Consider the following 23,539-nt stretch of genomic DNA (forward strand, 5'->3'; position numbering starts at 1 on the left):
CGATTATTCATTGCCAAGTCTGTCCTCTTTGGGTTTTTATCTACCTTTCCATTCGATAATATTTTAGCCCTGTTCATGCCAAAATTGGTCAAAATACTGTTCAGGTCAAAATACTAGAATTCAGCACTTTCCTGTATCGTAATTCCTTTTGTTACTTAAACAAAAGATTTTTTTTAATTTTGAGTCAAATCAACCCTCTATCAATTACCCACGACTACTGGGTCAATACAACCAGCCTTGGGGAAAGAGCAAAAATGCAAGCGTTACCATGCTTCTCAGGACTAAAAAATTTTTTATTTTTTTGTAGATAGTGGCTTTAGGGGCTCATGCATATTGAACTTCAATGCATAATTTCTATTAAGTTAGCACTTATTTTCTAAAGTATGTGAATTTTAGTATATTAATTAATTTTGATGAATAGCTTAGAAGTTAATTATTTTTCCATATTTAACTTCATGTAAATGTTATATGCGGTAGATTTACCTATGGAATTTGACCTTCAATAAGTAGCAGACAGTTTTTTGGAATGTTTTTTCATCTTCCTATAAAACTTTATCATAAATTTAGCTTTTGACCTTCCCTGTTTTTCTTGTAAAGTGAGAAAATTATAGGTTACCCCCCCCCCCCATAACAATTTGCCTACCACTGTACATTAACAGGGATACTTCATTGTAATTTTGGTAATTTATATTTAGTGAATATACTTTTTTATCAAATTGTCCAGTTAAATTCAACTTCAATAAACTGTGTTGCGTGCTCCTCAGTCCACCTTTTTACTTACAAATATCGTTTTAAAGGGTATAGCTCACGGCGCTACGATTGTGACTGTTGGGTAAAGAGTTGTGTAGTTATCTTTTAAAAGCTTTGTCAGATATTTAGCTTTGGTTCATACGAGTATGTTCTTTTGTTGCGTGAAGTGAGAAAGTATACTTTTAATTGTCCTTAAACCGAAGGGATTTCCCAAAATCCAATTCAATGTGTGAACCTCAATTGCTTATTGTATTTTATTAGTAGTTTGTATTTTAATGAATATAGGAAATTTTTCTTAGGTATGAAGCCTGCCAGAGAGTCGAGTTCAGATTCAATTTGCTTTGTAACTTCTTCAGTAGAATTTTTTATTTGTTGGATTCGTTTAAATTGTACAACCTACTTCAAATTTTCAGTGACCAATCAACAATCACAGTCAAGTAAAGGAAACAAAGAGAGAGAGATATCCTAGCACATATTCCACCGAAAAGGTACCTCTTTTGAAGGGATCTAAGATACACCTGCAATATTTCCCATGCTCAGCCTAATGACAAACTGGCAAGTATATAAGCTCAGTATTACTTGAGGGCCTGTGTCAATTGGCCTTGAGGCGAGTCATTTCTATCATCTGGAAAAAGACCAAAGTGCATTTGCACAGCCATTAAGAGTTGAAAGCTAGATCAATTAGAAAGTTGATCTAGCTGTGATTCAGTGACAGTTTAGAAAGGAATTTCAACCGGATATGGCAGTTCCTCAAGGAGGCCTTGATAAACAGGGAAGAAGGGGTGAGTTATATTAATTTAAAGAATGAACTAGAAGCTGCGTTAACCTAATTATTAGTAAATTAACTGCATGTATACACAGATATAATAAAAGAAAGCTGTTAGGAATGCGTAACTTGAAAATATATTTATAAATCCCTACGTGGTCCAGAAACACAAATATTGGGCAAAATGCTATTCTCCGCTTGGTACAAGTTTAATATTTGAGAATTTTATTCGGCAAAAATTCTCTTTGAGCAATTCATTTGGGAAACTATTTACACTTCGTGACCATGGAACGAACAGATTCCTTTGATTTGCAGAAATCATATTTTCTGTTAAGAGGCATTCTTTGCAGTTCTAACTAGATTTTCTTGCCAAAATTCATATTTGTGACCAAGTACATGTTTAGGTATCAAGGCCTATCAGGCCTATACGTGAACACCACTTTCGAGCCATGACGACACATTCCGTGCAAATGCTTCCTGATTGGTAGAAATTCCAAATTCTACATGCAGAACTCTAAAAAGGAGATCTTGGCTACATAGGCACATAAATTAGGGGGCATAGCCATTCCCAAAATTCTACTTTTTGAAGTTCACCCTCCATATAAAAAGTTTGGATAAGTTTCACAGAATACCTAAGAATCCTCTTTTAGAATGCTACCATTTGGGTAACATCAATGTGAAGCAGGGGCAGATCCAGGATTGTTTTAGGGGGGGGGGCGCAAAATATGCTGATCCGATAAACTTGCGTTAGGAGCAAGTTTAATTAAGTAAATTACACTGCTTAAGACTACGTTAGGGGGGGGGCGCGCTCCCCTGGATCCGCCACTGATGTGAAGCCTCTTCTCTCAAAACATCATCACTTTGCGCCAAGTCTTGCTGTAACTTGTTGCGGTCAAGCGCTAAATTTATGTGTGAATCAAAGTATATTGTAAACTCGTAAGGATTTCAGGTACTTTTATCTTATAGCCACCCAACTCAAGATCTTATTTTGTGAACATGAGACAATAACCGGTGTTCATGGTCTTTATACGAGACAATATTAGCCTCGGCTCGGTGGGAAACTACATTGTAGCTATATTTTAATTAAATATTTAGTTGGTATGTGGGTTAGATTAGTTTAAGTTACGTATTTAATATAATGTTGTCTGGGCGGCCCCCTTCCCATAATTCTTTGTTGTAGCTTTCATAATTTTGTTGATAAATTATTATTTTCTGATCATATTTTGTTTTGTTTCATTAGCATTAACCAAACTTCACTATTCGACAGAAATTCAGTGCAGTGGCTATAAGACACAAGTACCGGATTTCATTCTCTTTGGTGTGAACGGTAGCTGCCAGGACACATTTGGTCAGGTACGTGTCAAGACAAAAATGATCTAGCTGGACAGTGGACAGGCATATGAATACCGCCTTAAGCAACAAATACTAAGTATTAGTGTCATGAACCATCAATTTGGCGAATCATAAAACATTTAATATTTAAAATATATTAGTTTTTTGCTATTTTGACACCTAAATGACAATTTAGATTGTCACTAGACAACCCTGGAACTAATGGAAAAACGATTTTATGCTAGTAGTCAGTTTTCAATCGCTACAAAATCTTCATCACTAAACGTTTAGTCTTAATTGTATACGATAGGTATTTTTCAAACGGTTAAAACTTATTGTACTATTGACCAGCTGCTACAAACTATCCGTTATTCTTTCAGTAAATCTGACCAATACGTCCAATCCCATTAAAAAAAAAAAAAACTCTCGTAAGCTTGGAAATTTAGATACTAGCTGCTTTAAGCTCTTCCTTGATTCCTAACAGGTTGGAAACACGTTTCCTCTTCAGGTTCGACAAGAATATAGCAGTCAAGGTCACAGCAAGTCGTAACTGTCAAAGCGTAAAATATTTGACGAAATACCACATTGATGGTGTGACTCTCCCTTACCATCAAAGGATTGGTTGTTCAGCGGAAAAATAACTTATTTTCGAAGTTTTTCTGGCGTAGGCCTGCTTCTTTTCGTCTTACTTTTTAAAGATGTTTCGGCGAGCCACACTTGGTGCCACTGCGCAAAGATAAAGTACCAAGAAAGAAAATTCGTCTATTTGTGCCATATATTTTCGCATTCCAAAGCACAAAAAATTCCAGAAAGTAAAATGAAATTACGTGTAAATTATGCTTTATTTTTGCAATTTATAAAATAAGGATGCAAAACTTTTTTCTTAGAGAGCACCCACATCCGGGGCGTTGGGGCTAGCTACCAATACCTCCGAAATCAAACGAATTATACAGTAAGAATTTCATCATACCGGATCTAAATATGTATTTGAAGCTGGGACGATAAATCTTCAAATTCCAGAGAGCTCGAAGTGTTCCGCTGCAAATACTGCCGATGAGTGTGGCTCTACTTATCTTCTTTAGTTAGTACTTACAATTAAGGAAAAATATGGAAACTTTATTTTAGCTCTTTGGAATTATTCAAATCCATACATCCCTGCTGATTTCATTATGTGCTGAATTGTTCAGACTAGGGCTTCCGCCAGATCAAAAACAAAATAACTAAAATCATGAAAAAAAATCCCTAGATGAGCGAAAAACCACTAAATTTAAAAATTATCTGTTCTATGTAAGCGGTAGAAAATGTTTAGTTTTTGATTATCCATGTCTTTAGGAAAAAAAGCTTAAAGCAGTTTTCCTTAGAAAATAGAAGGTATATAGGAGATCAGCATGGCAGCAGGGCTCAGACATGGCAGCAGACATGATGGCGGCTCTATGCATGGGCGTCATTAAACAAAACGTCCGCAATAGATTTTACCGACTTTCGGGTCAGTTTTACCGACTGCTCTTATTTTATCAACATACCCATATCTGTCCCACCTTATGGCCTATAAAATAATTGCTTCTTGTATTCATTTAGCCGTAAGAAGCATTTAATTAGTTACCTATCAAAGAGGCTTTGAAAAGTTTTAGATAGATTTTGAGGCTTTAATGGTTTTGGATCATAAACCATTTCATTTTGTTAAGAAAACGGCCCTGCTTTACTAATTGTAACGTTTGCTAAATTCTACAGGATCTGGGTCTAAGGTAATCTGTGATTTCTATAATTATGATCAACATGTCTGACTTCCAGAGAATCTAGGCCGTTTTCCAGAAATACCTTTGATACTTCGGAAAGGCATTTATAGCTATCTTCTATTTTCAAACAGTTCGTAGTAACGAACTATAGGTAAGGTGCAATCCGGATCAAAAGTAACCAAACTCTAAAAAAAGAAATTTTGATACAAATAGATACATCAAAAGAATCAGATTTTTATGTTGATTTCAAATATATAACTTTCATTAAGTTTAGTACCCATCAAACGTTACGCGCCTGAGAAAATTTGCCCTTTTTTCGAAAAAGGGAGAAACACCCCTAAGATTCATAGAACCTTAATGAAAATCAGACCATCAGATTCAGCGCATCAGAGAACCCTACTGTAGAGGTTTCAATCTCCTATCGGAAAAAATGTGGAATTTTGTATTTTTTTGCCCTAAGAAATGTCACGAATGCGTGTTTTATTTGTTTGTTTGTTTTTTTGTTGTTTTTTCTCCAGGGGTGATCGCACCGACCCAGTAGTCCTAGAGTATCACGGGAGGGCTCATTCGAATGGAAATTAAAGGTTCTAGTGCCGTTTTTAACGGACCAAAACAAATGGAGGGGAACTAGGCCCACTCCCACGCTCATTTTTTTCCCAAAGTCACCTCATCAAAATTTTCAGATAGCCATTTTCTTCAACATGGTCGAAAAACATAATAAATATGTCTTTGAGGATGACTTAATCCCCCACAGTCCCCGGGGGAAAGGGCTGCAATTTATGAACTTTGCCCAATGTTTACATATAGTATTGGTTATTGGGAAGTATACAGACGTTTTCACGTGGGATTTTTCTGGTAGTGGGGGGGGGGATGGATCGGAGGTTACGTGAGAGAATCTTTCCATGGAGGAAGTTGTCATGGGAGAAGGGACATTGCTATGAAGGGGGCGCCGCATTTCCCAGCATATTTAAAAAAAACAATCAGAAATTAAATAAAAAAACAAGTTTTCAACTGAAAATTTTTCAACATCAAAACTTAAAACGAACAGAAACTATTACGTATATGGTTGGATTCGCCCCCTAGTCAATACCTCCCTCTTTACGCTAAATCTTTCTTAGTACTTTCATAAAAGCTATTTATTATAATTAACTAAAAAAAACTTTTTCCAAAAGAAAAGTAAAGAAATCCATTAAACAAACAATGAGCAGAAATAAAATCAAATAATCTACCAAGCGTGAAACTACCACAAATCAGCATCGATAAATAAATGAAACCCAAAACGAACAGAGATTACAATAAATTACCGAGTCAAACTCAAAACGTGCAGAAATTAACATGAGTTGGGCTCAAAACCCCTATGCCTTCCCAAGCCTAGAACATAATTTGCACTTTACTGAAAAAAATACAAATGAATTTGCATTGTCAGTTTAATATACATATACCGATATTTAGTAATCAAAATGTTAATATTGTTTGATTTATTAAAGTTATAAAATGAAAAACATTTATATTTTATTCAGTAAAGTGTAAATTATGTTCTGGCCTTGGGAAGGCATTGGGGTTTTGAGCCCAACTTATGTTAATTTCTGCTCGTTTTGAGTTTGACTCGGTTATTTATTGTAATTTCGGTTCGTTTTGGGTTTTATTTATTTATTGATGCTCATCTGTGGTAGTTTCACGCTTGGTAGATTATTTCATTTTATTTTTGCTCATTTTTTGTTTAATGGAGTTCTTTACTTTTCTTTGAAAAACTTAGTTTTTGGAAAAAGTGTTTTTTAATTAATTTCTGTTTGTTTTACATTGACATAGTCTTTTCAGAGAAAATGAAAATAATACTTTAAATCTTTTCGTTTTTTCAAAAATTTATAGTTTGGCCTGCTATTCGTATGCTGGAGAAAAATTTGCAGTAATTTCTAAGAACATACACCCTTTTAAAAATCTGGACACAAATAGTAGTGTTTAACTTAGTTTCATACCTCCTCTAGTTGATCTAAAATGAAAAACTTGATACAATTCGCAAAAAAATCTGTTTACTTTCTTTGATAGCTTGGATAGACTTACGCTTTTTTGATTCGGTTAAATTTTAAGAGCAGAAGTAGCCCCGAAAGTTTTAACAAAATACCCTCAGTCGTTCTTGGGATACTGCTGAGATGCCTTATTGGGAATTAGTATTAACAAAGTGCATTTTGATTTAATTTTATGGTAACATTTAGTTTTTAAACATAAAGTCAAATGGGAGTCTGGGCGTGGGAGGGGGTTTAGTTTCCCTCCAATCACTTTCGTCTATTAAAAAGGGCATCAGCCTTTTCTATTTTCAATAGATGAGCCCTTTTCGAAGTTCCTAAGACAATTCCTTCCATACAAAGTGCCCTGGCCTAAACAACAACCAAAAAATAATACTTTTTACCCACATCGATCTTCAGTATAAAAATGTCAAGCCTTCCAATCACTTTTGACTATTAAAAAGGGCACTAGGCCTTTCGATTTCCAATCGAATGAGCCCTTTTTGAGTTTATACGACAACACTTCCTATAAACACCTTATATGCCCCCAGGGCATAAATTACAACCCTTACCCTAAGGCCTGTGAGGATGGTTGTCATTCTCTAAGACCTAATTTCCAGACCTTTTAACTACGTTAAACAAAATGGCTATCTCAAAATTTTGATTGGATGTGTCTGGGAAAATAGTGGGCGTGAGAGGGGCGTTAGTCTTTCTCCAATCACTTTTGACTATTAAAAAAAGCACTACATCTTTGAATTTCCAATCAAATGAGCCATTTTTCAAGTTTCTACGACAAAGATTTCAATAAAAACTTATATGCCTCCAGGCCATAACTTATAACCCTTGTCCTGAAGACTGTGGGGGGAGTGTCCTGCTCAAAGGTATAATTTCCTGAACTTCCTGAACTTCAACTGCGTGGAACAAAATGGCTATCTCAAAATTTCGACTGGATGTGTTTGGAGAAATGTTGGGCGTTGGAGGAGGGTTAGTTACCCTCCAATCACTTTTGATTGAAAAAAAGGGCACTGGCTATTTAAGTTTCCAATCTAATGAGCCCTTTTTTACGTTCCTACAACAACACATTCTATAAAACTTGATAGGCTCCAAGGCATAACTTACAACCCCTGTCCTCAGCGCTGTGAGGGGCTTGTCATCCTAAAAGACCTAATTTACAGAACTTAAAACTACGTTGAATAATATGGTTTTTTCAAAACCTTGATTGCATGTGTTTGGGGAAAAGGTGGGCGTAATAGGGGGGTTAGTTGCCCTACAATTACTTTCAACTATTAAAAAAGGCACTAGCCCTTTGAATTTCCAATCGAATCAGCCTTTTTTTGAAGTTTCTATGACAACGCCTTCTATAAAAACCTTATATGCTCCCAGGGCATTATTTATAACCCTTGCCGTGAGGGCTTGGGGGGGGGGGGGAGGTTTGTCATCCTCAAAGACATAATTTTCAGAAAGAACGTTAAACAAAATGGCCAACTAAAAAATTTTGATTCAATGTGTTTGGGGAAATGGTGGGTGTGATGTTTTTACTTTTATAACTTTAATAAATGAATGAATGAATGATTTTTATTACCCATCTTTAACAATACAAAAAAAGTAAAAATGGAGTAGAGAGAAAATTAAAAAAAAACAACAACACATGAAACAAACGAGCAACTTAAATTAATATTTCAAAAACCAATGGCGAAACTATTTACATAAAAAGACAACAATTACACAAGACTATCTAGCGCTTCAAACATACTATGCGTTTGGTCTAAAGATTTCAGGAAATTTCCCCTCCTGGTCACGATTACGGCAAAGGGGTCATCGTGTCCGTAACGTTATGAAATCTGGCGGTTTTTTCGCCAGGGGAGAAGGCTAAGCAGATATTTTGCAAACTTATAGAACACTGTACGGATTGTTTTTTTTATCATCAACAGGGAACAAAGACCAGAAAGGTGACAAGGCTAAGACATGAGGGGTGGCGAAGGAATTGAAGATCCGTGCTAGAATGAGGCGGTTATATAGGCGTTTGCATGATAAAATCATCCCATACGCTTTTTGGACTTTCTGTTTGAGATCATTTATTAGACAGGACCGGGTAGCTTTAAGATTAGACCCAATTGGCAAACTAAGGTAAGTCATTGATGCTGCTGCAGTATTACTACCTAGTGCAAATATGACAGGCGCCAACTCTTTCTTACGACAGTTAAAGACGACCACCTCGCTTTTGCTGGAGTTGAATTCTAGGCCTATGTTAGCATATTCATTAGACAAAACTCTGAAATTACTCTCTATGCCACTGACGGATCTACTCAGATTTAAAATGTCATCGGCATAATTAACAAGAGACAAATCAATTCCACGAAAAATAAAGCATGTTTTCACCGTCTTCTGAGCCTCGATGATACTGTTATTATAAAGAGGCGGCGAAGATAAAGCCGCTTGGCGAATGCCTTTTCGTAGTGTTATAAGGAAATCGGATACAGTCGGGCTCTGGTTTTTTAGTACCCTTACTCTAACCTTCAACTTAAAATACATGTTCCTATAAGTAGCAATTATAGATCTGTCAAGACCTCTCTTAAACGCAGAGACAAGCAGTTGTGCATGGATACCCGAATCAAAAGCCCCGCGGACGTCATGGCCTGCAAGTACCATGGTTTCACCTTTAGCATCTGCATCCAACAAAACATTAGACAATAGGCTATGCACGTGCTCGCGGCTAATATTTCTCTTGAAACCGAACTGCGAGTCTGGCGTACTACAAACATACTTTATCTCCTCAGTAACTAATAACTCTATCAAATTACAAAAAACGGGAGCAACAGTTATCGGGCGGTAAGAACAACATTCAGAAGGGTCTTTACCTTTCCTGATGACAGGGGTGATTACACCGGTACAAAAAATATCTGGCACTAGACCACAACTAAAAATCATTTGGAACATAAGTGCTAGATGTACTTTTAATAGTTCACTACCGAGAATCAGATGCATACCACAGATATTATCTACTCCTTTAGAGTACTTCTTTTTTAGTTTAAAGATAGCCGAACGAACATCCGACACACTCACTGAGTGGCCAAGATTCGGTTCCAAAGATTCTAAACAGAGATCAAGATCTCTCTCACACTTGCTCTCTAATTCAGGATCAGATGCAGCAAACTTGCTCGTGAAATAACTATTCCAGTCACTTTGACTAGGGGCGGATTCGTTACTAGGCGCTTTAGCAGATCGATTCTTTTTGATAAACTCCCAAATTTTATTTGGATCGACTCGTAGCGACTTATTATTTTCATCAATCCCACGATAGCAATGCAAGGCGAGACATTTGGAGAACTGCCGCTTTGTATACAATCGAACACTGTTTACAACACCTTGTTTAGGACGGCCCGAATCAATCCACACACTATACCACATTTTAGCTTGTCGACACACATTAACCAAAGCTGGGTTTTCCGACCATCCTGGAATTTCTGACCCAATTCTCACTTTACGAATAGGAACCGCGGTTTTTTCTGCACAGCGCAAGGCGTGAGTTATTTCACTACAGTAGATATTTAGAAGTATTTGTTTCTCATGACATGCAATCGGTGAGCTTTGGAGTAGTAGCTGGAAAGGGACCTTAATCTTTTCCAGGAAATCAGATAATATTAACATTTTGATTACTAAATATCAGTATCTGCATATTAAACTGACAATGCACATTCATTTGTGTTTATTTAAGTTAAGCGCAAATTATGTTCTGGCCTTGGGAAGGCATAATAAAAACTTATATGCCCCCCAGGGCATAACTTATAACCCTTGCCCTGAAGATTGTGGGGGAGTGTCCTGCTCAAAGGTATAATTTCCTGAACTTTAACTGCGTGGAACAAAATGGCCATCTCAAAATTTTGATTGGATGTCTTTGGGGAAATAGTGGGCGTGGAAGGAGTGTTAGTTACCTTCCAATTACTTTCGACTATTAAAAAGGGCACAAGGCATTTGCATTTCTAATCGAATGAGCCCTTTTTGAAGCTTCTACGACAACGCGTTCTATAAAAACTTTATATGCCCCCAATGCATAACTTACAACCCTTGTCCTGAGGGCTGTGAGGGGGTTGTCATCCTCACAGACCTAATTTCCAGAACTTTCTACTACGTTGAACAAAATAGCTATCTGAAAATTTTGAAGGGATGTGTTTGGGGGATGGTGGGCGTGAGCGGGGGGTTAATTACCGCCCAATCCCTTTCAACTATTAAAAAGGGCAATAGCCCTCTCAATTTTCAACTGAATGAGCCCCTTTTGAAGTTTTTACGACAACTCTATCATTAAAAACCTTATATGCCCCCAGGGCATAACTTACAACCTTTGCCCTAGGGACTCTGGGGAGTTTGTCATTCTTAAAAATATAATTTCCAGAACTTTCAACTACGTTGAACAAAATGGCTGTCTCTAAACTTTGATAGAACATGTGTCGGAAAATGGTGGGCGTGAGAGGGGGTTAATTACTCTCCACTCACTTTCACCTATGAAAAAGGGCAATTTCAATTTCCAATCAAATGAGCCCCTTTTGAAATTTCTAAAAAAAATCTTTCTATATAAACCTTATACGCGCCCAGGAAATAACTTACAACCCTTGCATTGAGGGCTCTGAGGTGGTTATCGTCCTAAAAGACATAATTTCCAGAACTTTTGATAAAGTTAAAGAAAATGCATATCCAAAAATTTTTAGTGACTGTGTGTGGGGAAATAACGGGCGTGAGAGGGGGGTTAGTTGCCCTTCAATGACTTTCGACTATTAAAAGGGCACTAACCCCTTCAATTTCCAATTGAATAATCCCTTTTTGATATTTTTAAAACATCGCTTTCTATAAAAACCTTACATACTCCCAGGGCATAACTTACAACCCTTGCCTTGAGGGTTTTGGGGGGATGAGTTGTCATAGTAAAAGACCTAATTTCAAAACTTTGAACTGCGTTGAATAAAATGGCTATTTAAAATTTTTTATTGGATGTGTTTGGGGAAAAAGTGGGCTTGAGAGGGGGGTTAGTTGCCATCGAATCACTTTCGACTATTAAAAAGAGCACTAGCCCTTTGAATTTGCAATCGAATGAGCCCTTTTTGAAGTTTCTACGACAAAGCTTTCAATAAAAACCTTATGTGCCCCCAGGCCATAATTTATAACCATTGCCCTGAAGACTGTGGGGGGAGTGTCCTGCTCAAAGGTATAATATCCTGAACTTTAAACTGCGTGGAACAAAATGGCTATGTCAAAATTTTGATTAGATATGTTGGGGGAAATGGTGGGCGTGGAAGGGGTGTTAGTTGTCTTCCAATCACTTTCGACTATTGAAAAGGGCACTAGTCATTTCAATTTCCAAACCAATGAGCCCTTTTTGAAGTTTCTATGACAACGCGTTCTATAAAATACTCACATGCCCCAGGGCATAACTTACAACCCTTGCCCTGAGGGCTGTGGGGGAGTGTCCTCCTCAAAACAATATTTCTATCTGGAAATCCACAAGATTGAACAACATGGCTATCTAAAAATTTTTTTTGGATGTGTTAGGGGGAAAAGTGGACGAGAGAGGGGGCGAGTTGCCCTCAAATCACTTTCGACTATTAAAAAGGGCACTAGAACTCTGAATTTTCAATTGAATGAGCCCTTTTTCAAGTTTCTACGACAAAGATTTCAATAAAAACTTATATGCCTCCAGGTCATAACATATAACCCTTGTCCTGAAGACTGTGGGGGGAGTGTCCTGCCTTCCAATTACTTTCGACTATTAAAAAGGGCACTAGCCATATCATTTTCTAATCGAATGAGCCCTTTTTGAAGTTTCTATGATAACGTGTTCTATAAAAACTTTATATACCCCCAGGGCATAACTTACAACCCTGGTTCTGAGGGCCGTGAGAGGGTTGTCATCCTCAAAGACCTAATTTACAGAACTTAAAACTACGCTGAATAAAATGGCTATCTCATAATTTTGATTGTATGTGTTTCGGGAAAAGGTGGGCGTGAGAAGGGGGTTAGTTGCCCTCCAATCACTTTTGACTATTAAAAAGGGCACTAGCCCTTTGAATATCCAATCGAATGAGCCTTTTTTGAAGTTTCTCCGACAACGCCTTTTATAAAAACCTTATATGCTCCCAGGACATTACTTACAACCCTTGCCCAGAGGTTTTTTTTGTGGGGGGGGGGGGTTCATCCTCAAAGACCTAATTTCCAGAACATGAAACAACGTTAAACAAAATGGCCATTTCAAAAATTTTGATTCAATGTGCTTGGGGAAATGGTGGGTTTGATGTTTTTACTTTTATAACTTTAATAAATCAGATAATGTTAAAATTTTGATTACTAAATATCAGTATATGCATATTAAACTGACAATGCACATATATTTGTATTATTTTCAGCAAAGTGAAAATTATGTTCTGGCCTTGGGAAGGCATAATAAAAACTTATGTGCCCCCAGGGCAAAACTTATAACCCTTGCCCTGAAGATTGTGGGGGGAGTGTCCTGCTCAAAGGTGTAATTTACTGAACTTTAACTGCGTGGAACAAGATGGCTATCTAAAAATTTTGATTGGATGTTTTTGGGCAAATGGTGGGCGTGGAAGGGGTGTTAGTTGCCTTGCAATTACTTTCGACTATTCACAAGGGCACTAGCCATTTCAATTTCCATTCGAACGAGCCTTTTTGAAGCTTCTAAGACGACCCTTTCTATAAAAACTTTATATGCCCCCAGGGCATAACTTAAAACCCTTGCCCTGAGGACTATTAAGGGGTTTTTATCCTCAAAAATCTAATTTACAGAACTTAAAACTACGTTGAATAATCTGGCTCAAAATTTTGATTGGATGTGCTGGAGGAAAAGGTGGGTTTGGGGAATGGGTTAGTTGCCCTCCAATCACTTTTGACTATTAAAAAAGGCACTAGCCCTTTGAATTTCTATTTGAATGAACCTTTTTTGGAGTTTATACGACAACGCCTTCTATAAAAACCTTATATGCCCCCAGGACATAACTTACAACCCTTGCCCCATGGGTTGTGGGGGAGTGTCCTCCTCAAAAAAATATTTTTTATCTGAAAATCAACTATGCTGAGCAAAATGGCTATCTCAGAATTTTGATTGGATGTCTTTGGGTGAATGATCGGTGTGGGGGGGGGTAGTTGCCTTCCAATCACTTTCGACTATTTAAAAGGGCAGTAGCTACTCCAATTTCCAATCGAATGAGCTCTTTTCGAAGTTTCTACGAATACGCCTTCTATAAGAACCTTATACGCCCCCAGGGCATAACTTGCCCCGAGGGTTGTAGAGGAGTGTCCTCCTCAAAAATATATTTTATTTCTGGAAATCAACTACGCTAATCAAAATAGCTACCTCAAAATTTTATTGGATGTGTTTAGGGAAAAGGTGGGTTTGGGGGGGCCTAATTGCCCTCCAATCACTTTCGACTATTAAAAAGGGCACTAGCCCTTTGAATTTCCAGTCAAATGAGGCTTTTTTGAAGTTTCTACGACAATGCATTCTATAAAAACCTTATACGCCCCCAGGGCAAAACTTAAAACCCTTGCCCCGAGGGTTGTGGGGGAGTGTCCTCCTCAAAAAGATATTTTCTATCTGAAAAACAACTACGCTGAGTAAAGTGGCTATCTCAAAATTTTAATTGGATGTGTTTGGGAGAATGATCGGCTTGGGGGAGGGGTAGTTGCCCCTCGGTCCCTTTAGACCATAAAACAGCAATAGACTTTCTAATTTTTAACTGAATGAGCTTGTTTTGAAGTTTTTACGAAAATGTCTTCTATAAAAACCTTATATGCCCCCAGGATATAACTTAAAACCCTTCCCCAGAAGGTTATAGGGGAGTGTCACTCCTTGAGAACATATTTTCTATCTGGAAATCAACTACGCTGAACAAAATGGCTATCTCAACATTTTAATTGGATGTGTTTGGGGGAATCATGGGCGTGGAGGGTCCGAGGAGCCCTTTGGGGGTCCAGGGGCCCTGGGGGGCCGGGTGGTCCTTTGGGAGCCGGGGGGCTTCCTTCGGTGCTGGGGTAGGGGGATCGGAGCCCTTTGGGGTTGGGGTAGAGGACCTCACAACTCTGTTCAAGTACAACTTGTGTATTATAACGACCACAGAGTTTCACCCTCAAATCCTCTTCTTAAACATCTTCTAAAATCATCTTTTAAAATGTCTCTAATTGTTTCGCCGAAATAATTCCCTAAAATGTATAAAACGGTTTCCCCCAAATAACCCCTAAACGTAATTTCTGCGTGTTCCTTTTGTTTTGGCATCCCTAGGCTGTCACATTTGAAATTACTAGGAAATTCTTTCCCGCGTTAATCTCTTCATCTCTAAGATCAAAATATCTGTTCCCCACCGTTAATGCGCATTTGCAAACTTCACCCAGAAACAATTCTCCTGGACGAACTCCAAAGACATTAATAAACTTCGCCCGGAGACAATTCTCCTTGGAAATACATCAAAGTGAGAAAAATCCTGTTTTTTCATTCTCACTGACAAAAACCATAAAAACAGACATAAATTGATGTTAACATCCATGAAAAACATCAAATAAATTGACCGACACTCATAACCATCCAAGAAACATCCATCAGTGTGAGAAAAATCCTGTTTTTCAAGTGAGAAAAATCCTGTTTTTTCATTCTTACTGACAAAAACCATAAATTATGTACTGTCAACGTTAATCTAAATTGCAGATGGCAGCAGGGGTGTCGTCTGGGAGTAGCACCCCCTTTCTACTAATATGGATGGCTTCCCACTTCATAGGCATTCAATCTTGCTTATTTATATACAAAAGTTGTATAGGGATTATTTGGAGGTATCAAGCAGAACGAAGACCCTTGTAATCTGCATCCCAGACCATGAGCATGGTTTCAGCAGTAGATGCATACTAGTAGCTGAAAACTTGAAGACAAGTTTTGAATAAAAATTGTCTAGTAATAAAGAAAATTCACTTACGCATGATTCACGACCTATAACTGCTATAAATGTCTGTCTTAAAAGTAAAGTTTTATTGTCAATATAAGTTTTCAAATATTTTAACAGACAGCTTGTACTTCGCATTTCTACATTCGTCAATATCAGGTAAAAAAATATTTGTAGCTATGATTAGGCAATCAATTCAGAGAATACTCTTGTCCAAGCATATTACAATTTATTAGATCAACAGTGCATCATATAAAGTCAAATGTATCGCCAATGATCAATCGGTGGCTGGTGTTTACCCACTCGGAAAATACCCCATCTTGAAAAATAGCTCCTGTTGAAAATAACCCCCTCCCTGGAAAATAGTTTTTTAAGTTTTTTGTATGCTCCCCCCTAAATCCTCCCTCCGACAAAAATTTTTTTACCAGTTTTTTTTATTGGATTTGGATTTTTTGGACCAGTGTGACTTGTCTCAGGTAGTTCAAAAGTGAAAAGGAATGAAAATTCAGCAATTTTCTTTCCAATAATGATTTTATACGTATTACGTGATCTCTAAATATAAAAGTATATTAAAAGGTCAATCTTCTTTTTTTAATTCGGCAAAAATCAGGTATCGATTCGGTAAAATCTACGAAGTTTCCCCCTTCCTCCAATGAGAAGAGGCTCGGGACGCCCCTGACCGTGTGTATGCTGGTTGCCAATATGGCATATCAGCAATATAAAAAGAGCGACTGAGGGTATAAAGGTCAAACTTCCGGGGCTACTTCTATTACTACTTCTGCTTATAAAATTAACTAAATCAAAAGTAAACTAACTAAACTGAAAAAACAACAAATTAATGTGCGTTATCAGTTTAACATACATAGGCTGATATTCATTTTTTTAAAATCTCAACTAATTTTTGATTTAATAAAGTTATAATAGTGAAAACCTAAAAACAAAACAAAAAAACAGTAAAGTGCAAATTATGTTCCGGCATTTAGAAAACATAGGGGTTTCGAGCCCTACTCATATTAATTACTCATATTAATTGTAGCCTTTGAAGGGTAACACTAAACCTAATTAAATTTATATATTTGGAATCAATATAATAAGCCCATTATTTCGATATATCAATCGAGTTCTATTGAGCTCGGTTACTATTGAGCCGCGTACTCCTTACTTACAGTTCGTTACTACGAACTGTTTGGCTGGCAATAATTACTTAGATTACTGTTTTTGGTTATATTAATTCGCACAGGTGCAATATTTGCTTCTAACATCAATGTATATGCCTTACTAAGAAATTTCAATGCCTTTGTCAAGCAATTGAGTTAAGATTAAATCACTTTTACTGGTCGTCTATGTAATTTTCTATACAGCAGCAACAGTCATAGAAGATGAGAGTGATTATTTAATCGGAAATCCAATGGTGGCTTTAAATATTAAGGGGATACGGTTCTTGTTATGAAACACAATGGAAAACAAAATTGCTTCTTAATTCAAACGATGAATAATACCAATAATAGTAACATTGAATCAACATTTGAAAACATTTACTGCTTCAATTTACTTTTGATTGGGAACGGGAACATATGTTTATCACAGGGATAAATTTGATCAGATGTGAATCATAGTTGTTTTTAGTTTTTATCTCCGAGACAATCTGTTTAAATTTCATGGATTAATAAGTTGACAAAACAAAATGAAATTGACAAGAACAGTGTGCTAAAAAAGCAACTTACTTGTAATACACATGAAGACAGAACATCTCTGATTAAAAAGTAATATTACTTAAAAAATATGTACTGAATTAAAAGGAGAGAGAAAGGGGAAACAAAAAGAAAAGTGGAAGGCTAGGGACATGTGAAAAAGGGAGAAGTACACACCCATTTAGGTAACTGATAGGTAATCCACAAGATTTGGATCATTTCAAAAAATCGAGCACATTTCAGCAATAGCTTTGAGTAATACCAATCTTAAACATAAGTCGAAATCTGTGGTTTTCACTAAAATCGAGTCTTCGGCACCCGGCGTGGTGCTCTCGGGGATCTAAAGTCGGAGCAGTAGTTTATTAATTCTGGAGCCCAAAGTCATCTAAGTCTGAGTTAGCAGCTTCCTAATACCAGTACCCTCGGATTTCGGTCCTGACAATTGTTCAATTTGGTGCTGAAAGGGGGCACTAATTCACGAGGGTGATGGGAGGGGGGGGGGATTTTCCAATTTTTTAACAAAGACACAAAAAAGGTGTCTTCAAAATCTGGGATAGAAGGTTTTTCAATATTTAATGCTAAATGAAGATAAGACGGAAAGTCATTTTTCAAATTTAGGAGGCAGGTGCAAGCCCTCACTACTAATTGGCATGACTTTTCTGAGGGATGGGGCTTCTGGGAAGTTTTTCTTGTATTTGTCCTCGGTTAGAACAACTAAGAATATTTTAAAGAAGATATAAATGTTTTATCCTTAATTCTTTATATTTTAGGTTCTTGGAGGGGGGGAGAGGGGTAGTTCACTAACGAACGAATGTTTCCTGCTTTCACAAGTAATGTCCCTATTGGTAACTATTGAATGTGCTATCATGTTATCTACATTTACTTTATTGATTTTCCTAAGCACTGAAATTACCATCAGCATCTCTGATTGTCGATGTAGCTTCAGTTTTATGGGAGCAAAATTAGCAAGCTACTACCTCGACTATAGACACATAGAGGCCCAAACGGTGTGCCGAAGCACCGACTTTAGTTTTAGCAGACGGATTCTCGGCATAATACTTCCAATTAGGTATGCATTTTTCAGACCACACTGTCTTTCTATGACGAACAAATAAACGGTCAAAGAGGGATACCATTTATTTAGACAGTGAAAATAGGTACAAAAGTTAGATATTTCGATCACATATGCAGCGATCGTCATCAGTAGAAATACTTAGTTTTTATTAGTAATAAATATACGTAACTTACGAATTAACTAACGTAACGAGCTTCTATACTCGTATATTTTTATTACGTATATTAGGGTTGTTCGTCCCCCTAGTCAATACCTTGCTCTTTACTCTAAAGTTCCAATTTTTTTCCCATTCTTTAAGAATGACCCCTTAATCACAAAGGCCGTTAATCATAGGCAGCGCGATAGCGCTGAAAAAGGCATACCTAATTTAAGGCACAATGTATTATTTATTTTTCTTTTTTCTTCTTCTCCATACCCGGGCACTCCGAATCGAAGGATGTGTCGTAGAAACTTCGAAAAGAGCTAATTCGATTGGAAATTGGAGTAGCTAGTGCCCTTTTTAATAGTCAAAAGTAATTGGTGGGCACCTCGCCCCGCCCCCCCACCCCCCGCCCATCATTCCCCCAAACACATCCAATCAAAATTTTGAGATATCTATTTTGTTCAACGTAGTTGATTTTCACATAGAAAATATCTTTTTGAGGACACTCCCCCACAACCCTCGGGGCAGGGGGTCTTAAGTTATGCCCTGGGGGCATATAAGGTTTTTATAGAAGGCGTTGTCGCAGAAACTTCACAACAGGCTCATTCGATTGAAAATTCAAAGGGCTAGTGCTCATTTTAATAGTCAAAAGTGATTGGAGGGCAACTAGCCCCCCTCACCCCCACGCCCATTATTCCCCCAAACACATCCAATCAAAATTTTGAAATAGCCATTTTTTCATCGTAGTTGATTTCCAGATAGAAAATATGTTTTTGAGGAGGACACTCCCCTATAACGCTCGGGGCAAGGGTTTTAAGTTATGCCCTGGGGGTATAAAAGGTTTTTATAGAAGGTGTTGTCGTTGAAACTTCAAAAAAGGCTCATTCGATTGGAAATTCCAAGGGCTAGTGCCCTTTTTAATAGTCGAAAGTGATTAGAGGGCAACTAGCCCCCCACCCCCTCCCCTCTCCCATGCCCAGTATTCCCCCAAACACATCCAATCAAAATTTTGAGGTAGCCATTTTGTTCAGCGTAGTTGATTCCAGATAGAAAATATCTTTTTGAGGAGGAAACTCCCCCACAACCCTCGGGAAAGGGGTTTTGAGTTATGCCCTGGGGACATATAAGGTTTTTATAGAAGGTGTTGTGGTAGAAACTTCAAAAAAGACTCATTCGATTGGAAATTCAAAGCGCTAGTGCCCTTTTTAATAGTCAAAAGTGATTGGAGGGCAACTAGCCCCCCCCCCCCCCCAAAAAAAACCCCTTTCCCATTTTTGAATACTTTTTTTAGGCTTTATTATATCTTTTCAGAACAAGCTACTTTCTTAATCTCCATCCTAAACCCAATTTACAAGTTGAAATACCCATCCTTCTCACCCACAACTTTACTTTACGACTTTTTGCACACAACAAGATCAAGCAATACTTTTCAAAAGGCATTTCAGAACAAGTTCTTTTCTTAGTGATCGTTCTAAACCCATTTTACAAATTGAAGTACCCATCCTTTTCACCCACAACTTTACTTTACAGCTTTTTGAATGCTCCAACACCAAGCGATACTTTTCAAAGGGCATTTCAGAACAAGTTATTTTCTTAATGTCCTTCCTAAACCCATTTTACAAGTTGAAGTACCCATCCTTTTCACCCACAACTTTACTTTACAGCTTTTTGAATGCTCCAACAACAATCAATACTTTTCAAAAGGCATTTCAGAACAATTTCTTTTCTTAATGTCCTTCCTAAACCCATTTTACAAGTTGAAGTACCCATTCTTTTCACCCACAACTTTACTATACTGCCTTTTTGAATGCTCCAACACCAAGCAATACTTTTCAAATGGCATTTCACAACAAGCTATTTTCTTAATATCCTTCCTAAACCCATTTTACAAGTTGAAGTTCCCATCCCTTCTGTTCCAAATATTTTCCCGGAAGAAGAAAAGTTCAACTTCGATTCTGAATTTTCTCAATGAAAATGAAATAAGCTATTGATCAATTCTATTTTCCCAAAATAATATAAAAAGTTTCCACTTCAATTTACATTTTTCTCAAAGAAATGAAAAAATTTAAAATACTGTTCCAAATTTTTTACAGAAGACAGAAAAGTTCAAGTTCTCTTCTGAATTTTACCAAAGAACACAATTCAATTCTAATTTCTCCAAAGAAAAAAAAAAGCTTCCTCTTCAGTTTTAAGTTCACCAAGACATAAAAAATTTGAAGTTCAGTTCTAAATTTTTCTATCGAAGATAGGAAAAGTTATACTATGATTGTGATTATTTTCTATGAAGATAAAAAGTTTCACTTTAATTCTAAATTTTCTTAAATTCAGTTCCGACTTTTCTCAAAGAGATGAAAAAAATTTAAGTTCTGTTCCAAATATTTTCCCCGGAAGAAGAAAAGTCCCAAGACATAAATATTTAAAGTTCACATCTAAATTTTTCCGTAGAAGATAGGAAAAGTTATACTATGATTGTGATTATTTTCCATGAAGATAAAAGTTTCACTTTAATTCTAAATTTTCTTAAATTCAATTCCGACCTTTCTCAAAGAGATGAAAAAATTTAAAGTTCTGTTCCAAACATTTTCCCGGAAAAAGAAAAGTTCAACTTCGATTCTGAATTTTCTCAATGAAAATGAAATAAGTTATTGATCAATTCTATTTTCCTAAAATAATATAAAATTTTACTCTTCAATTCAGGTTTTTCTCAAAGAGATGAACAAATTTAAAATGCTTCCAAATTTTTCATAGAAGATGGAAAAGTTCAAGTTCTCTTCTGAATTTTACCAAAAGAACATAATTCAATTCTAATTTCTCAAGAGAAAATAAAAAGCTTCCACTTCAGTTTTAAGTTCACCAAGACATGAAAAATTTGAAGCTCACTTCTAAATTTTTCCGTAGAAGATAGGAAAAGTTATACTATGATTGTGATTATTTTCCATGAAGATAAAAACATTTACTTTAATTCTAAATTTTCTTAAATTCAATTCCGACCTTTTTGAAAGAGATGAAAAAATTTAAAGTTCTGTTCCAAATATTTTCTCGGAAGAAGAAAAGTTCAACTGCGATTCTGACTTTTCTCAATGAAAATGAAATAAGTTATTGATCAATTCTATTTTCCCAAAATAATATAAAAAGTTTCCACTTCAGTTCAGATTTTTCTCAAAGAGATGAAAAAATTAAAAATACTGTTCCAAATTTTTCGTAGAAGATAGAAAGTTCAAGTTCTCTTCTGAATTTTAACAAAGAACACAATTCAATTCTAATTTCTCCAGAGAAAATAAAAAGCTTCCACAGATTATTTTCCATGAAGATAAAAAGTTTCACTTTAATTCTAAATTTTCTTAAATTCAATTCCGACCTTTCTCAAAGAGATTAAAAAATTTAAAGTTATGTTCTAAATATTTTCCCGGAAGAAGAAAAGTTCAACTTCGATTCTGAATTTTCTCAATGAAAATGAAATAAGTTATTGATCAATTCTATTTTCCTAAAATAATATAAAATTTTCCACTTCAATTCAGATTTTTTTCAAAGAGATGAAAAAATTTAAAATATTGTTCCAAATTTTTTTTAGAAGACAGAAAAGTACATGTTCTCTTCTGAATTTTAGCAAAGAGGATAATTCAATTCTAATTTATACAGAGAAAATAAAAAGCTTCCACTTCAGTTTTAACTTCACCAAGACAAAGAAAATTTAAAGTTCGGTTCTAAATTTTTCCGTAGAAGATAGGAAAAGTTATACTATGATTGTGATTATTTTCTATGAAGATAAAAAGTTTCATTTTAATTCTAAATTTTCTTAAATTCAGTTCCGACTTTCCTCAAAGAGAGGAAAAAATTTAAAGTTCAGTTCTAAATTTTTCCGTAAAAGATAGGAAAAGTTATACTATAATTGTGATTATTTTCCATGAAGATTAAAAGTTTCTTTAATTCTAAATTTTCTTAAATTCATTTCCGACTTTTCACATAGAGATGAAAAATTTAAAGTTCTGTTCCAAATTTTTCATAGAAGATTGGAAAAGTTATACTTTGATCGTGAATATTCAAGTTCTCTTCTTAATTTTACCAAAGAACACAATTCAATTCTAATATATCCAGAGAAAATAAAAAGCTTCCTCTTCCGTTTTAAGTTCACCAAGACATACAAAATTTAAAGTTCACTTCTAAATTTTTCCATAGAAGATAGGAAAATATATACTATGATTGTGATTATTTTCTATGAAGATAAAAGTTTCACTTCAATTTTAAATTTTCTCAAAGAAGTGAAGAAAAGTTCAACTTCGATTCTGAATTTTCTCAATGAAAATGAAATAAGTTATTGATCAATTCTATTTTCCCAAAATAATATAAAAATTTTCTACTTTAGTTCAGATTTTTCTCAAACAGATGAAAAAATTTAAAATACTGTTCGAAATTTTTCATAGAAGATAGAAAAGTTCAAGTTCTCTTCTGAATTTTAACAAAGAACATAATTCAATTCTAATTTCTCCAGAGAAAATAAAAAGCTTCCACGTCAGTTTTAAGTTCACCAAGACATAAAAAATTTAAAGTTCAGTTCTAAATTTTTCCATAGAAGATAGGAAAAGTTATACTATGATTGTGATTATTTCCCATGAAGATAAAAAGTTTCACTTTAATTCTAAATTTTCTTAAATTCTATTCCGACTTTTCACAAAGAGATGAAACAATTTAAAGTTATGTTCCAAATTTTTCATAGAAGATAGGAAAAGTTATACTTTGATCGTGAATATTCAAGTTTTATTCTGAATTTTACCAAGGAACACAATTCAATTCTAATTTCTCCATGAAAAATAAAAAGCTTCCACTTCAGTTTTAAGTTCACCAAAACATAAAAAATTTAAAGTTCAGCTCTAAATTTTTCCGTAGAAGATAGGAAAAGTTATACTATGATTGTGATTATTTTCCATGAAGATAAAAAGTTTCACTTTAATTCTAAATTTTCTTAAATTCAGTTCCGACTTTTCTCAAAGAGATGAAAAAATTTAAAGTTCTGTTCCAAATTTTTCATAGAAGATAGGAAAAGTTATACTTTGATTGTGAATATTCTTTATGAAGATATGGAGCTCCACTTTAATTCTGAGTTTTCTCGATGA

At 35.7% G+C, this 23,539-nt stretch overlaps 1 protein-coding gene across 2 annotated transcripts in view; it reads left to right on the plus strand.

The window, feature by feature from the left end:
- The first annotated feature begins 1,374 nt into the window (after nucleotides 1-1,374).
- LOC148956566 (nuclear receptor subfamily 2 group E member 1-like) overlaps nucleotides 1,375-23,539 on the plus strand; it is an 85,162-nt gene continuing 62,997 nt past the window's right edge. For both annotated transcript variants that reach the window (XM_089085964.1, XM_089085965.1), the window contains exon 1: nucleotides 1,375-1,532. In XM_089085964.1, coding sequence (XP_088942090.1) covers nucleotides 1,490-1,532 — 43 coding nt within the window. In that variant the 5' untranslated portion in view covers nucleotides 1,375-1,489. The remainder of the gene's footprint in view (nucleotides 1,533-23,539) is intronic.

This window comes from Artemia sp. Qi Xiang Cuo, chromosome 1, assembly GCF_049724085.1.
Source record: "Artemia sp. Qi Xiang Cuo chromosome 1, ASM4972408v1, whole genome shotgun sequence".
In the NCBI taxonomy this organism is placed as follows: domain Eukaryota; kingdom Metazoa; phylum Arthropoda; class Branchiopoda; order Anostraca; family Artemiidae; genus Artemia; species Artemia sp. Qi Xiang Cuo.